General features: G+C 31.5%; 1 protein-coding gene across 3 annotated transcripts in view; it reads left to right on the forward strand.

Annotated features, from left to right (window-relative positions):
* mybpc2b (myosin binding protein Cb) overlaps nucleotides 1–18,197 on the forward strand; it is a 39,352-nt gene that overhangs the window by 1,238 nt on the left and 19,917 nt on the right. Inside the window, exons 2-8 of one of the 3 annotated variants that reach the window (XM_073830364.1) lie at nucleotides 13,670–13,684; nucleotides 13,805–13,822; nucleotides 14,357–14,416; nucleotides 14,521–14,669; nucleotides 15,911–16,028; nucleotides 16,129–16,177; nucleotides 18,106–18,165. In XM_073830364.1, coding sequence (XP_073686465.1) covers nucleotides 13,670–13,684; nucleotides 13,805–13,822; nucleotides 14,357–14,416; nucleotides 14,521–14,669; nucleotides 15,911–16,028; nucleotides 16,129–16,177; nucleotides 18,106–18,165 — 469 coding nt within the window. Of the gene's footprint in view, nucleotides 1–13,669; nucleotides 13,685–13,804; nucleotides 13,823–14,356; nucleotides 14,417–14,520; nucleotides 14,670–15,910; nucleotides 16,029–16,128; nucleotides 16,178–18,105; nucleotides 18,172–18,197 lie in introns of those variants that run through there. The other 2 variants (XM_073830365.1, XM_073830366.1) reach the window with 2 other exon arrangements.

An 18,197-nucleotide genomic window follows, 5' to 3' on the forward strand; every position in this document is an offset into this window, starting at 1 on the left:
TTTATTGTTTTATGTTTTTACTTATTATTTTTCATATAATAAGTATTATATTTAATTTGTATTTTTTTATTATTATTATTATTATTATTTTTACTTTTTACTTTAACAAATTTTTTTTGTTTGTTTCGTGTAAATGTCTATATCTATAATTCAATGTGTTGCCGATTACATGCAAATAGAGCCACTTAAAGGAACACTCCACTTTTTTTGGAAATAGGCTCATTCTCCAACTCCCCTCGAGTTAATAAGTTGATTTTTACCGTTTTGAAATCCATTCAGCCGTTCTCCTGTTCTGGCGATATCACTTTTAGCATAGCTTAGCATAGATCATTGAATCCTATTAGACCAATAGCATCGCGTTCAAAAATGACCAACGAGTTTTGATATTTGTCCTATTTAAAACTTGACTCTTCTGTAGTTATATCGCGTACTAAGACCGGCGGAAAATATAAAGCTGTGATTTTCTAGGCCGATAAGATTAGGAACTACACTCCATTCCGGCGTAATAGTCAAGGAAGTTTGCTGCCGTAATATGGCCGAAGCAGGCGCAGTAATATAAAAATTTCAAAAAGCCGGTCACATTGAAAGTTACCCAGCTGGGAACTAATTTCAGGTGCTGCGTTGCTAAAAGTGATATCGCCAGAACCGGAGAACGGCTGAATGGATTTCAAAACGGTAAAACTCAACTTATTAACTCGGGGGGAGTTGGAGAATGAGCCTATTTCCAAAAAAAGTGGAGTGTTCCTTTAAGAGACCAGCTAAGACCAGCCACCCAGTCTAGGTTGGTTTTAATTGTTTTTTTTGTTTTTTTTTGCTAAATAATGCTAGCAAGATGCTAATTTGTGCTAACAATGTGTTAAAATGTCCTACGAACATACTAATTCATGTTAACATGTTAAATCATACTAGAAACATGCTAATTTATGCTAAGACATGCTAACGAAATGCTAAAACATGTTATCGTGTTAGTCCATGTTAGAGCATGTTAAACATGTTATTATTGTTAAATAATGTTAGCAACATGCTAACTCATGTTAACATGTTAAATCATACTAGCAACATGTTAAAAAATGCTAGCAGCATGGTAATTTTTGTTAATTCATACTAGCAACATGCTAATTTATGCTAATCCATGCTAATGACATGTTAATCCATGTTAACAACATGTTAAATCATGTTATTATTGTCAAATAATGCTAGCATCATGCTAGAAATATGTTAAAACATGCTACCATCAAACTAATTCATGTTAGCAACATGCTAGCAGCATGGTCATGGTCAACATGCTAATCCATGCTAGTGACATGGGTGTTGATCCATGTTAGCAGCATGTTAAATAATGTTATTTTTGTTATTTAACATGCTAAAACATGCTAGCAGAATGCTAAATCATGTTAAATCATACTAGCAACATGCTATCACAAGTTCAAATATGATTTGACATGCTAATCATGCTAACAACATGCAAATCATGTTTAAAACACGCTAGCAACATGTTGTTAACATGCTAATCATGCTAGCAAAATTTAAATAACATGCTAATTATGTTAGCAACGTGCTAACGGCATGCTAATCATGCTAAAAACATGCTAGCAACATGTTAAATTATATTAGACGTGTTATATTATATGATAGCAACATCATCTTTCTAAAATTTTATATTTTAAGCTTTTATAACTGCTTCAAACTTTCAGGCTAGGCTTTCTCAAGCCAACTTGCAAACGTTTACTCATCTAGTTTTTACATGTTTTTTATTATTTTAGTTTATTTATTTTGTGTAATGTGCATGTACTTTATGTTACCAACATGTTTGCAATGCAAAGTCTTTTTAGCATGCCAGTAATATCACTTTGTGATAGACAGACATATAGATAAATAGATATATAGATAGAAAGATGTCTATATATAACGTGACATCATTTCATAAGTATGTGGATGTAAATAATGGCGACTGTCTATCTGCACGACACTCCATTAACAGTTCACCATAAAGTTAAACTGGCGCTCATAAAACCTTACGCTCTGTCAGACAGACTGTGATTTGGAGGTATACGGTCGTGAAATATATTTCTTCCACCTGTCACAGTAGTTTATGTTTTTTTCCCCCATCTCATTCTACTGAGTCTGAAAGACGAGAAACCGTGTGACATTGTGAGAACGGGGCGAGATAAAGCACATACGGTGAACGTGTCCGGCGCTCATCTGCTGGTCTTAGCACAATTCCACACTGACCAGCGGCTTACAGATCATTCAGACCACAAGCCTGATAATGTCTGCATTAAGTGTGTCACATGAAACTTTAAAAGCTTAATGTGCACTCAAAAAATAATTAGGCCTAAATTTAAAATGTGTTTGAATTGCATATAAAATTTGTATATATGTAGATTACACAGTTTTAACATAACTAAAAAATATAATGTGATGCATATTAGAAAGAAGTTCTCGCATCTATTTGGTTTCATTTAAATAATTATAATTTCAAAATGCATGTTTAGAATCAATTCATTGTGAAAATTCACTTTATTAAAACATCTGAATTGCAAGAAAAAAGGCAGAATTCTGAGAAAAAAGTCAGAATTGCTAGATATAAACTCAGAATTGAAAGAAAAGTCAGAACTGCAAAATATAAATTCAGAATTGCAAAAAAAAAAAGCCAGAATTGTAAGGAGAAAGTCAGAATTGAAAGAAAAATCAAAGTCAGAATTGTAAGATATAAACTTAGAATTACAAGAGAAAAGTCAGAATTGCAAGAAAAAAAGTCAGAATTGCAGAATATAAACTCAGAATTGCGAGATATAAACTGAAAATTAAAACAAGAAAAAAGTAAGATTGGCAAGATAGAAATTCAGAACTGCAAGTAAAAAGTCAGAATTGCGAGATAAACCCAGAATTGAAAGAAAAAAATCTAAATTGTGAGATATAAACTCGGAATTAAAAGAAAAAAGTCGGAATTGCAAGAAAAAAGTCAAAATTGTGAGATATGAACTCGGAATTAAAAGAAAAAAGTCAAAATTACAAGATAAAGTCAGAATTAAAGAATATAAATTTAGAATTGCAAGATATAAACTCAGAATTGAAAGAACAAAGTCAGAATTTAAAGAAAAAAGTCAGAATTGCATGGAAAAAGTCCAAATTTGCAAGACAATCTCAGAATTGAAAGAAAAAAGTCAGAATTGCAAGGAAAAAGTCAGAATTTGCTAGATATAAAGTCAGAATTAAAAGAAAAAGTCAGAATTGAAAGAAAAAAGTCAAAATTGTGAGATATAAACTCGGAATTAAAAGAAAAAAAGGCTGAATTGCAAGAAAAAAGCCAAAATTGTGAGATATAAACTCGGAATTAAAAGAAAAAAGTCAGAATTACAAGATAAAGTCAGAATTAAAGAATATAAACTTAGAATTGCAAGACATAAACTCAGAATTGAAAGAAAAAAAGTCAGAATTGCAAGGAAAAAGTCCAAATTTGCAAGACATAATCTCAGAATTGAAAGAAAAAAGTCAGAATTGCAAGGAAAAAGTCAGAATTTGCAAGATATAAAGTCAGAATTAAAACAAAAAAGTCAGAATTGAAAGAAAAAAGTCAGAATTTGCAAGATATAAACTCGAAATTAAATTAAAAGAAAAAATTAGAAATTAAAAGAAATTAAAAGAAAAAAGTCAGAATTGCAAGGAAAAAGTCAGAATTACAAGGAAAAAGCCAGAATTTGCAAGATATAAAGTCAGAATTTAGAGAAAAAAGTTAAGATATAAACTCGGAATTAAAAGAAAAAAGTCAGAATTAAAAAATATAAACTTAGAATTGCAAGATATAAACTCAGAATTTAAAGAAAAAAGTCAGAATTGCAAGGAAAAAGTCCAAATTTGCAAGATATAAAGTCAGAATTAAAAGAAAAAAGTCAGAATTGAAAGAAAAAAGTCAGAATTGAAAGAAAAAAGTCAGAATTTGCAAGATATAAAGTCAGAATTACAAGGAAAAAGCCAGAATTTGCAAGATATAAAGTCAGAATTAAAAGAAAAAAGTCAGAATTGAAAGAAAAAAGTCAGAATTGAAAGAAAAAAGTCAGAATTGCAAGGAAAAAGTCAGAATTACAAGGAAAAAGCCAGAATTTGCAAGATATAAAGTCAGAATTTAGAGAAAAAAAGTTAAGATAGAAATTATGAATTGCAAGTAAAAAGTCAGAATTGCGAGATAAGTCAGAATTAAAGAATATAAACTTACAATTGCAAGATATAAACTTAGAATTGAAAGAAAAATGTCAGAATTGAAAGAAAAAAGTCAGAATTGTGAGATATAAACTCAAAATTAAAAGAAAAATGTCAGAATTGCAAGAAAAAAGTCAGAATTATGAGATATAAATTTACAATCACAAAATCTAAACTCAGAATTACAAGAAAAAGTCTGAATTGCACTATAAATTAAAATGCTTGCAATCAAAGCGATTAGATTGGATTTATTGCTGATAAATATATAAACTAAACCTAGTTTCTGTGCGTTTAAAACACATTCAGTTTATATCACACAAATCATTGATGAATGACTGACAAATATGCATCACATTAAGTTTATTAGTCTGTTTATGCATGAATCCTAAACCCTACACATTTGTCAAAGGATTAGGAGATATTGGAAAAGGCGACGCCTAATTTAAGACGAGCAGAATCTGAAACCTGGAGCCACATTTTATCTGCGCTCTTTCACTTAGAGCGAGAGTGTAAGTCCCTACCGGGATCCAATTAACAGTTCAGATGCTAATAAAAGCGTGACCCTCGAGACCTTCACTAAATCCAAGCCAACGGCCACATGACAGACTAGACCGTGTATCACATGCCACAAAACCTAAACACATTTTGATGGAGATCTCGAAACGTTGGTCTGTTCTTGTCTTCCACACTCCACAGTACGATATAAATATCTCATGATGACCTTTTGCCATTTCTATTTTCACCTCACCATCCGGTTTGTAAATCAGTTTATTAGACAACTTTATTCATCGTGGATTGAGTGAAAAACAAGAGAAGTCAACTGCAAGGAAAGATATTGCTATACTTAGCACACAAAATAGCATTAGAAAATCACGTCATCTTTTCCCATGGCAAATCAAATTGTTTCTCAGTTTAATCTTTGCTACCTTGCCCCACCTTTTGAATGAACGGCTGTAAATCCGATCAGCGGTCTGTCAGAAGTGTTGATTTACACACCGTCGTGCTCTTTTAAGGGTTCTTCCAGATGCTGTTGTCCGATATGGTAATGCCACAGAAGCCCTGGGGAGAGTCGTGCTCTAAAAATACCACCATATGCTGATAATCACCACTTCAGTTTCAGAGACTTTACTAGTGTGAAAGAACACTCTGGAGAGCTGATTTAATAGGGTTTGTTAACATCCAAATGCAATATTTAAAAAAACAACAACTCAGCCTTCTATTTAAAGTTGCACTTGGTTATGTTTTTCTAATTAAGAAAAAAAGTTGCACACATAAAAACATGAATAAACATTTTTTTAAAACCATTTGAGATCATAATGATCTTATTTAAAGATAATATATTTTAATATCTCCTGTTTTTGGACATTTTTTCTCATTAAATTAATATTTATACAACATTTATGCAAGGCAGTTGGTAAAAGAAAATTTTACATTTTGTAACACTACCAAGTCTACCAATTTTTTGTTTTAATGAAAGAAAAATTACTTGAAAAATTAAATTTATTTGATAAAAAATACAGTAAAATTAGGAATATTGTGAAATATTATTATATTTTCAAATGGCTGCTTTATATGTGAATATATTTTAAAACATAATTTATTTCTGTGATGCAAAGCTGAATTTTCAGCATCATTATTCCAGTCTTCGGTGTCACACGATCATTCAGAAATCATTCTAATATGAAGATTTGCTCCTCAAGAAATATTTCTGATTATTAACAATGTTGAAAACAGTTGTGCTGCTTCATATTTTTGTGGAAACATGATGCATTCAATTTTTTGGGCTTCACAAATGAATAGAAAGTTAAAAAAAACAGCATTTATTTATTTTGTAACCATGTTAACATCAGTTTTGTTAAAAAAAAAATGCATCTTTGCCAAAAAAATTCCTTTACAAAAAAGAAATAAAAACCAAAAACTTACAGCCCGTTTATGACAAATCTTTTAAGAGGTAATTGCAACTTTTTATCTCACAATTCTGACTTTTTTTCTGATCTCTTTTCTCAGAATTGTGAGATATAAAGTCAGAATTGCTAGTTATGAATTCAGAATTTCGACATCTAAAATTAGAATTGCGAGATATAAAGTCAGAATTGCGAGATATAAACTCACAATTGCAAGAAATTAAGTCAGAATTGTGGGATATAATCTCACAACTGCAAGAAATATAGTCAAAATTGCGAGATATAAACTCGCAATTCTGACTTTTTTTACAGAATTGTGAGATATAAAGTCAGAATTGCGAAATATAAATTCAGAATTGCACAATGTAATCTCACAATTGGGAGAAATAAAGTCAGAGTTGCGTCTTATAAACTCGTAATTCTGACTTTTATTCTCGGAATTGTGAGATATAAACACAATTGCGAGTTATAAAGTCAGAATCGCGGGGTATAAACTCACAATTGCGAGATATAAAGTCAGAATTGTGAGATACAAGTTTGCAATTTTGACTTCCTCAGAATTGTGAGATATAAAGTCAGAATTGTGAGATACAAGTTTGCAATTTTGACTTCCTCAGAATTGTGAGATATAAAGTTAGAATTGCAAGATATGAACTCTCAATTCAGACTTTTTTTCTCGCAATTGCGAGATTCTGACAAGTTATACTCACAACTGCAAGTTATAAAGTCAGAATTACGGGATATAAACTCAGAATTGCGAGTTGTGAGATTGTGAGATGTAAACTCAATTTTTCCTTTTTTTCCCCTCAGAATTGCTACATATAAAGTCAGAATTGCATGATATAATCACACAATTGGAAGAAATAAAGTCAGAATTGCAAGATGTGAACTCTCAATTCAGACTATTTTTCTCGCAATTGCGAATTTACATCTCACAATTCTGACTTTTTTCTCAGAATTGTGAGATATATACTTAATTGCAAGTTATAAAGTCAGAATTACGGGATATAAACACAACTGTGAGAAATAAAGTCAGAATTGTGAGATATAAGCTTGCAATTCTGACTTTTTTTTTTCCGCAATTGCGAGTTTGTATCTTGTATTTTTTATAGGTTATAAGGTCCAGTTTTGAGGAGAAAAAAGACTGATATGCTCACAGAATTGTAAGTTTATATCACGCAATTGCGACTTCATTTCTCAGAATTGCTGTATAAATTGAGGTATTGCGCAATTCTGACTTTATAACTTGCAATTGCGACTTTGTATCTCACAATTCTGACTTTTTTCTCCCAATTGTGAGTTTATATCTCACAATTCTGACTATATAACTCGCAATTGTGAGTTATATTTCACAATTCTGAGAAAAAAAGGCAGAATTGCGAGTTTGTACTATGCAATTCTCTAAGAAAAAAGAATTGTGAGATAAAAAGTCGCAATAACCTTTTTTTATTCAGTGGCGGAAACAGGCTTCCATAACAACATAAAGTGCGTCATAAAGTGCAGATGTCAATCAATTTTAATTTCTTATAAAAAAGTCTGAGACTACTAGTGAAAATGCTAATATTTTGCATTTAATCAAAAACCAAACCCTGACATTTTTAATGTGGCCTCTATCAGTAACGCTGGGTTGCTCATTTACAAATAAACAAAACGCACATAAAAACACACACGCAATGCATGCTTGAAACTTGAGAACAGTTTGAATACGTCAACAGCCTATGACTGAGATACTGTATCTATACAGTTATTTATTATGACTCTAGCTGCCAGAACAGTATATTGCCAACAACAATCTGCCTTACAGCTCAAAAGTCTGTAACTTAAAGAATCACCTCATAAGCACTGAGCACTAAAGTCTATTTATGACACAGACAGTGCGACAATGCAACATGTACTATAATAAAATTTTGGGATTTCAAACTTGTAAAAGGAAGGAGCATGTCTAATCAGTCCAAATTTTACCATAATTAGAAACTAGTCGCAATGCTAATGAATTAAATCTGTAATTACATTTCCCTGGAGTGACCCGGGATCAAGTGCTTGGCTTAGGGGCACAATGCTGACAGACTGCGTCTCAGACCTTTAGCCACTTTGGCTCATCAGTCACTTACGTGCACAAATATAGACAGCCGCCTCGGCATCGGTTTCATTACGTGCTGCATTATCTACCACCCAGATTCGCTGATTTGGTAAAGTGTGACCTGGTGTTTTTATAACACAATCTGCATAACATATGAATTGCCTGAGTGATAGATGGATGTTTAGTAGCTCTGCGGGAGCTGGCGTTTGTGTATGTGTGTTTGTGTGTGAGTGGAATTGTGTTAAGACAGGGAGCTTACTGTCCTAATGTGCTAAATCCAGCGTGCAGTACACTGTGTTGAGTATCGCCTTAATCCCTCTGAAACACACACACACATTCATCTTTAGTGAACCAATAAGACAAACTTTCTAGTGAGGTGTCATCAAACATAAACCATAATAATTATAAAAAATTTTTAAGTGTTACTGTTGTAAGCCAGGAGTTATTTACTTTTAATTTATAATGGTAAATATTATGACTTATAGTAGGTAAAGAGTGAAATTTGTGCAGCTTAAATTTAAATTGAAACCTGTATACAGTAATAACATTTGGAGCCGGATCAGATCGGATCATTTTACTGGTTTGATCTTTGAATCCCATTCAACAAAATGAACCATTTTGAGTCATTTTGTTCATTTTTTGTTACAAATTTTACATTTTCAATAGCGAAATTTCCTGAACAAGTCCACATATGTGATCTTTGATCATATTTTGGATTAGAAAATATGATCTAATTGCTAATTAGTGATTAAATTTCTAATTCCAAAACTCATAAATTAATGAATCAGTATTTGAAAGATGTTTTTTTAACCTTTATTAGAAAAAACAAAACAAAAAACAATAATAATAATAATAAGTCTAAGCAGCAAACACTGAAAGAGAAAAATAAATGCATAAATAAATAAATGCAAATAAATATATAAAAATTGAATGCCTCAAAACATTGAGGAAATTTAACAAATTAATTAATTAATTACTTAAACAAAATAATAACTTATAGATTTAAATATTGATGTATATAAAACGCAAATTATAACATACATAAATTAAATTTAAAGGGGGTTCATTAATATTTAGTGCAAGTCATTTAAAGAGTTTTAAGGCTTTAAGGATTGAAATAAAAATTTTAATTTTAAACTAATTAATTATATTAACAAAATAATTACTTATAAATACTGAAGTATATAAGAACTGACTATATTATATGTAAACTAAATTTAAATGTGGTTAATTAATATTTATTGCAATAATTTAAAGATTTTAAAGGCTGCTTTAAGGATTGAAAAAAAATTGAATGCCACAAAACTTTGATAAAATTTAACAAGCATACAAATTAATTAATTAATTAATTAAACAAAATAATTACTTATAAATACTGAAGTATACAAAAGCAAATTATTACATGTGTAAATTAAATTGAAAATGGGGTTAATAATATTTATTGCAATAATTTAAAGAGTTTTAGGGCAGTCTTTATTTCAGTTACTTTAAAGATTAAAAGACAATTAAATGCCACAAATCTTTGAGCATACTTAACAAAAACTAATTAATCAATTAAACAAAATAATTACTTATAAATGTAAATAAGTGTATAAAATCATATTATAACAAACGTAAATTACATTTAAATGGGGTTACTGCAATCACAGTTTTAAGGCCTTTTTTCAGCTGCTTTAAGGATTGAAATAAAATTTTAATGCCACAAATCTTTGAAGAAATTTAACAAACAAATTAATTAATTACACAAAATAATTACTTATAAATATAAATATTGAAGTATATCAGAATTAACTATGATATACGTAAATTAAATTTAAATGTGGTTAATTAATATTTATTGCAATCATTTAAAGAGTTTTAAGTTGTATTTTTAAATGCCAAGTAAAGTTGTTCTTGTGGTTTGAAATGCAATACGGCCTTAAAAAAAAAACAGTGGTGAAGACATACAAATGGCATCATGTGTTGACGGCTCATATTTTATACAAACCCAAAAGAGTAACAACATCCTACAAAGGAAGCAGAGCTTTCCTAATCCATCCTACTTACATTTTAAAATATTATGGCCATTGAAAAACATCACTAAGCAGGAATGATTCGCAAGGAGTTTCGTCAATCTGAAGTGCAAACGTAGTGCAAAAGATTTCGAGTGGCACATCCTCTTGGGTTTACCTAAAACAAATCACAGCATATCTGTGGTTACGGCTCATTATAATTTGATGTCAGTCATTTTTCACAGTTATTTGCCTGACCATAAGAGCCGAACTGTAAGATGCTTGCCATCTGATATCGGTGTGGTCGGCGGGCAGATTCCTGGCCTGACATAAGAGAGGTTACGATGTTACCATGGCCTTTTAACAAGCACCATGGTAACAAGTTGCCCTCCAAGGAACGAGGCGGATGTTAGGCATGCTGCTATTTCAGACACACATGATCAGAGAGAGTTTCTCCTCATCACAGTGGAAACATCTTGACAAAGTTGCATCGACACCTTCAAGTCCAAAACAAGAATTTAGCACATAGCCTATATGGTTATATTAACAACAGATGCTGAGACTAGGAAATATATTATATATATATATATATATATATATATACATCTCTGCAGGACCAAGTAAAGAAATTTGAGCAATATTTTTTTCAGTTAAAAAGTCTGGATTCTTACATCAAAACACAAGCAGATACCCTAACCATTACATTCTAACCTATGTGCATGGTCATCACTTTTAATAAAATGTACAGCTATATTTTCCAATTCTCAGAAGACAACTTACTCGTAGGTCTTAAGTGTAAAAATATACAGAAGAAAGTCTAAAACTGTGAGGTCAGTTTATGCCACCTATATTTTTCTGGTGTCGTATTTATAGGATTGTAGAGCATCCGTGTGGCTGAGTGCCTGAGGATTCCTTCAACGTATCGGCTTACTACTCGGAGCCCTGGAATATATTTATCATCAGGGCAGATGATGTCAGAATGGTTACATAGTAACTGAGGTGATGGTAATTACTCATGACCCACGGAAACATTTATGGTCAGTCAGGGCTGCAGTGTGAACATTATTATATTAATGTATTGCAGAAATATATACAGTTAAGCCCGAAATTATTCATACCCCTGGCAAATTCTGACTTAAAATTACTTTTTTGACCGGAAATGACACAGGCTTCTCCCAAAACATAATAAGACGATATACAAGAGGCATCATTGTAGAGAAAAAAAATTTCTCAGCTTTTATTTACATTTGAACAAAAAGTGGCATGTCCAAAATTATTCATACCCTTCTCAATAATCAATAGAAAAGCCTTTATTGGCTATTACAGCAATCAAACGATTCCTATAATTGCTGACCAGCTTTATGCATGTCTCCACTGGTATTTTTGCTCATCTTTAGCGATGAGCTCCAACTCTTTCAGGTTGGAGGGTCTCCTTGCCATCACCCTGATCTTTGGGGATGGTGTTCTTAGGGTTGAAGGCTTCTCCTTTTTTACACCAAAGGCTACATCATTGTGGACAAACAATTCAATTTTTGTTTCATCTGACCATAAAACAGAAGACCAGAAGTCGTCTTCTTTGTCCAGATGAACATTTGCAAAGGCCAAGCGGGCTTTTGTGTGCCTTATCCGGAGAAGTGGTGTCCTCCTTGGTATGCGTCCGTGGAGCCCAGTGGTGTGCAGACTATCTGCCTTGAGATTTTGCCACCAGCAGAGCATAGATTCATCAGGATGGCCTTGGTGGTGATCCTTGGATCTTTTTTTTACCTCTCTCACTATCCTCCTGGCCAGCACAGGTGTCACTTTTGGCTTCCAACCACGTCCTCTGAGATTTTTCACAGTGCGGAACATCTTGTATTTTTTAATAATACTTTGCACTGTAGCCACTGGAACTTCAAAGCATTTAGATATGGTCTTATAGCCCTTTCCTGACTTGTGAGCAGCCACAATGCACAGCCGCAGGTCCTCCATGAGCTCCTTTGTCTTAGCCATGACTGTCTACAAACCAACAGCAGAGAGCTTCTGTTTTTCTTTTACCTGTTGAGTTGATTAAAACAGCTGTTCCCAATGAATCAGGGTAATTAGGATGCTTTAGAACAGCTTTCACTATTTGGAATGGTATAGAACTTTGGATTTTCCCATAATTTTGGACATGCCACTTTTTGTTAAAATGTAAATAAAAGCTGAGAAATATTATTTTCCACAATGTTGCCTCTTGTACATAGTCTTATCTTTTGGGAGAAGCCTGTGTCATTTCCAGTCCAAAAAAAAAAAAAAAAAAAATGCTGGTTGAATAAAAGTAACTTTGCCAGGGCAGGGGTATGAATACTTTCGGGCTTGACTGTATATATTTCATGTTTAAACTAAGGCTGTCAGTTTAACGCATTAACTTAAAAAATTCGGGATGCACCGAATGTTCGGCAACCGAAATTATTCAGTTAAACATCAGGCAGTTTAACTGTTCAGGACAAGCAAGGGACTCATGAACAACTATCACTAAAAAACAAAAAATTTAAAACAGCTGTGGATCATTCAGGTAACAACATATTTTTTATAAATTCAACTACTATTTTCTCTTGTGGACTATTTGTAAACATCTTTTATCTGAAATATCTTATTCAGGTCAGTACTAAATAAAAAAATAACATGCATTTAGTATGATCCCTTATTTTGTATGATCCCTCTTATTTTGGTAAAATAATTAACATTCTGTAACATAATTAACAGATTCTGCAAGGTGTATTTAAACTGTTAACAAAAGTGTATAAGTCTATGTCAATAGATATATGACTAGAATAGTTTAAATGTTTTATTCCTTATTTAATTACATTTGAACTATAGACCCGATGTACAGATTAATACATGATGAAAGTGTAACTTATGATATATGATTTTATATTTATTTATATTTATCAATTTCATTGTTGGTCTTATTAATATTCATGAGTTACGTTACGTGGTCACGTGACGCACGACTGAGGTAGCAAAATGCGGTTGTGAAGAAACCACATTTTAACGAAACAACGTTAATTTTGACATGATAAACGACCCAGCTTTCAAATGATTTCAATGTAATTACAAAATTTAAAAAAATAAATGTAGTTTTGACGCTATAATGTGGCGTGACAGATCGCTGTAACCAACAAACTGCAGCGCGAAGCTGGAGTGAACCAATCTTCCTCTTTATTTTTAGACATAACATGAATAAACATGAATGAACATCTAAAGGTATGTTGAAATATAAAGGGAAAACGTCAATGAAACGGTTTATAAACAAAAACAACGTCAAATTTAACCTTACCTCAGAAAAGCCTTCAAGTGTGTAACAGTTAACGTAACGTTAAATGCCTCCTTAGTTAGCTAGAAATTAGTTTACTGAAGAACATATCGGTACAAAATCATAAATATATAGTTAAATACATGCACTACATCCGACATGAAGTATATTTTTACTTTATCTGTTGTCTAATGTCACTTTTTCTCATTTTTCCCCACAGAGGTGAAGCCAGAGGGTAAGTGACACTATTTGCTTACATTGACTCTTTCCAAATTAAAAGTCCTTTAACGTTACATCTTATGCAGTAATGAAAACAGTCAGTTTCTTTAGTTTAACGTTGTTCTTTCACCTGCAGAAGCTCCAGAGGAGGATGGTAATTAATCTGAATGATTATAAAAATCCTTTAGCAACTTCCTTGTATTATTTAAACCACATACTAACTATATAGAATTTCTTTAAGACTTCTAAATTGGTGTGCATGAAGGACTATATGATATATTTTGCAATAATTACTATTATATTTACAGTGAGGTGTATGTAAATAATAATATTTGGCCTGCCCTATTATGAAACTGAATGTAATTGAAAATAAATGACTGCAAAAAGTGAAAAGAGGAAAGAATTGATGTCTCTTTCCTTGCGCATGAAGCTCACCCAGAATTTATTTAATTTAGTGAAACTATCATTAATGTCATTAATTGTTAATTCAAAAAACAACACAATGTAATGTTGTTTTATGCTTGAATTAATATGTTTTAAATATTTGCAAGGAATATTTAAAATCAAAACAGAGCGTGCTTTTCAATGAGATTTCATTTACAGGATCCCTATCTGTTAATATCCAAGTCTGTCTGCATGTGTTTGTGTATTTTTGTATTTATGTAACGTACCTGTCCCATGCTTGCAGAACGACAAGAGCTGACAGGACTTTTTGTGGAGAAGCCAGAAAGTGTAGTGGCCATCGCAGGTATAAAAACACATTATTGAAGCTGCAAATAGTTGACATATTAAAACAACAATCAATACAGGATGAATGTTGCATTAAGATTTTTTTTTTTTTTTGTGACACAGGTAAAGATGTAACATTTGTGGTTAAGGTGGACTCCACCAACCTCACACGTAAACCCGTCATGAAGTGGTTGAAGGGGAAGTGGATGGACCTCGGCAGCAAAGCAGGAAAACACATCCAGATAAAAGAGACCTATGACAGAAACACTAAGGTTAGAAGAAAGTGTGCTGTCAAATATGAAATTGATCATTTAATTTAAAGAAAAGTCTTCATAGCAGGATTTCTAAACTCATATCCAGGTTTGATGAATGTATGGTGTATTAAATGAAAGCCTGCTTCCAATGCAAAAAAATGCTTTTCTTACTTAGATTTTTTTCTAAGTATATTCTAAGTTAGTATATTCAAAGAATTAATAAGTATAATGAGTATATTATACTATAAGTATATTCTAAGAATTATATTCTAAGTTTCCAGTCAAAATATCTAAAAATTCCTAAATCAAGAAGGATTTTCTAAACAAGTAAAAATGGTCATGTTTTCAGAAAGAACAAGTCAAAATTATGTGTGTTTTGGCTTGAAACAAGCAAAATAATCTGCTAATGGAGTAAGAAAAAGAATCTTGTTTTCTGTTTGAAATAAGATTTTTTTTTTTATTTGCTAACCCCATTGGAAGATTATTTAGCTTGTTCTAAGCAAAAACTCACTTAATTTTGACTTGTTCTTTCTGAAAACATGAAAATAATTTTTACTTGTCTAGAAAATCCTTCTTGATTTAAGATTTTTTTTATATTTTGGGGAAAAAGCATTTTTTGCGGTGTCCACCATGGTATGAAAAAAAATGTAATTGACTTTTTAATCTCACAATTAAGACTTTTTTTTATTAGCAAAAGAATTCCAAGATTTTAAGTCAGAATTGCAAGAAATATTGAGAAGTCAAAGAAAGTCTGAGAAGTCAGAATTGTGAGATTTAAATTGCAAAAATAAATGTAGAATTGTGAAATGAAAGTCAAACTTACCTTTTTTATTATTCTGTGGAAAAACGAAAAAAAGAAGAACTGCTGGATGTAAACTTAGAATTGCAAGGAAAAAAGTAAGAATTGCAAGATGTTACCAGAATTGTAAGATGTAAAATGAAGGAAGTTGTGAGAGTAACGGTCAAAGTTGTAAGATAAAAAGTCACAGGTACCTTTGTTATATTTATTTTTTTATCCCGTGGTGGAAACGGGCTTCCATAATAGGAATCTTAGATTTTAGTAGAGCATTTGTACAGTATAAGACAAAACTGCAATGCTAAAAGTATTTAGATTATCATCAGAAATCTTCTAAATGCATTAAACATTTATGCAATATTGAATGGCCTTCAATTGTTGATTAATTTAAATTAATTTGTGACATGAATTTTATTACACATCATCCTTAAATGTGGCGCATTGCTTTCACTCTTTTACTCAGATCTACACGTACGAGATGAAGATTGTCAAGGTGGTCCCAGGAGACGCAGGTGGATACAGGTGTGAAGTGTCTGCTAAAGACAAATGTGACAGCTGCACCTTTGAGGTCACTGTGGAGGGTAAGTGTGTCTTTCACAACAACAATAACACTAACACACCATCTTAGTAGCAATCTGTGTAAATGTCTTTTTTATATTTATTTTTCTTCCTTTTCTCTAGCTGCTGAACAAGAGGAGTCAGTAGATATTTTGTCTACCTTCAAAAGAGCGTGAGTTTGAGAAAACAGACAGAGATGAGCGAATGTATTTCTCATAAGTATGCAGCCACATATTTAGAATTGAACAGGACTAAGTGAATAATTGAGCACTTGAACCAAACATCAGATAACTGTTAATCTAAATATTTGGATGTTCCAGTATTGAGTAACAACAATTTTTGAGTCATGATGAAATTAGGTGCACAAATGAATGCCCATTTGCAATTCTGAAATTATTCACAAAACAAAACATTTACTTAACCTAACATCCACTGCAAAAAAATGCTTTTCTTACTTAGATTTTTTTGTCTTGCAGCCAAAATATCTAAAAATTCTTAAATCAAAAATGATTAAAACAAGCAAAATAATCTGCAAATGACGTAAGAAAAATAATCTTATTTCAAGCAGAAAACTAGATTATTTTGCTTACCAAATTGGCAGATTATTTTACTTGTTTCAAGCAAAAACTCACTTAATTTTAACCTTTTTTTTCTGAAAACAAGACAATAATTTTGAAATTATTTATTGCAGTGTAACCTAAATTTCAAGTGTCACAGAAAAGAAATTTAATTAATTTAATTTAATTATTTCAGGCTTATATATATATATATATATATATATATAGAGAGAGAGAGAGAGAGAGAGAGAGAGAGAGAGAGAGAAAAGTAATTTAAAACAGTTTAACATAAGGCTGCAACATAAAATGTGAGAAAAATAAGGGGTATGAATACTTTAACAAGTGACTGTATAAAGGTCTTCACAGCAACCTGTCAAAATGAAAGTTTGGTTTAACTTGAAGAAAGGGTGACAGAAAATTATAAAAAATATTTATTTATTTATTTTTATTTTAATCAATTAGACCTGCTTTTTGTTTAATATTTTTTAATTTTTTGTTGTTTTGTTTTTTTGAGTCTAGAAAAATTAAAATGGAAAAATGGAATTTGAGAAAAAAATAAAATGGAATTTAGGAAAACAAATCATTTCATAGGGCCCTATATATCTCATTTAACCCCCCAAAAAATCACAAAACATTTCACACAATACATGTGCGTGCGCACACAAACACATATGTATTACATACTGTGTGTATGTATTTTATATGTATTTGAATGTATATGTGCTCTTGGTCTGCCAGATAAAGCTTTGATTTCATCAAATGAAAAGAGACTTTACAGCCAGGAAAAACTTATTAATGAGATGGATAAGTGATAAAACTCTGACTATATCTGGATGGCACAAGATTTTAATGGAACTATCCCACTGGAATATTTAACATGTTTAGTTAATGTTTAGTCAGGTCTGTTTTATAATATCTGGAAGCCTTATACACTGCAAAAAATGCTTCTCTTACTTCTAAAAATTAAATCAAAAAGGATTTTCAAGACAACAAAAAATATTGTCTTGTTTTCAGAAAAAAGAAGTCAAAATTAAGTGAGTTTTTGCTTAAAACAAGCAAAATAATCTGCCAATAGGGTAAGCAAAATAATCTTACTTCAAGCAGAAAACTAGATTATTTTTCTTACCCCACTGGCAGATTATTTTACTTGTTTCGAGCAAAAACTTGCTTAATTTTAACTTCTTTTTTTCTGAAAAAGACAATAATTTTGAATCTTTATAAGAAATTTTAGGTATTTTTGTTGGAAACAAGACAAAAAATGAAAATAATTTTTTGCAGTGTATCAGTAATCTAGGGATTGATTTGTCAAATATTCTGTTGAAGAGTTTTCCTTTTTATCCACTTAATTTTTGAGTATCTAATTTTTAGTTTCCTTTCTATTGGCCTACGATAAATCTGCTTATGCTTATTATAACCATCAACCCCCACTCTCTTTTTTAATAATGATCATAGTTTTTTTTTTTTTTTATGTGTATGTTTTTCAAATAGAAAAATGTGCACTAAATATATTTGGTGGAAACTATTGACTTGTGCTCTTGAACAGAGATGCTGGGGAGGATGAGGGTGATCTGGACTTTAGTGCTCTTCTCAAAGCCGCTAAAAAGTAAGTGTTTGCTCTATCCATTATATCCACAG

This window comes from Garra rufa, chromosome 24 (assembly GCF_049309525.1).
Source record: "Garra rufa chromosome 24, GarRuf1.0, whole genome shotgun sequence".
In the NCBI taxonomy this organism is placed as follows: domain Eukaryota; kingdom Metazoa; phylum Chordata; class Actinopteri; order Cypriniformes; family Cyprinidae; genus Garra; species Garra rufa.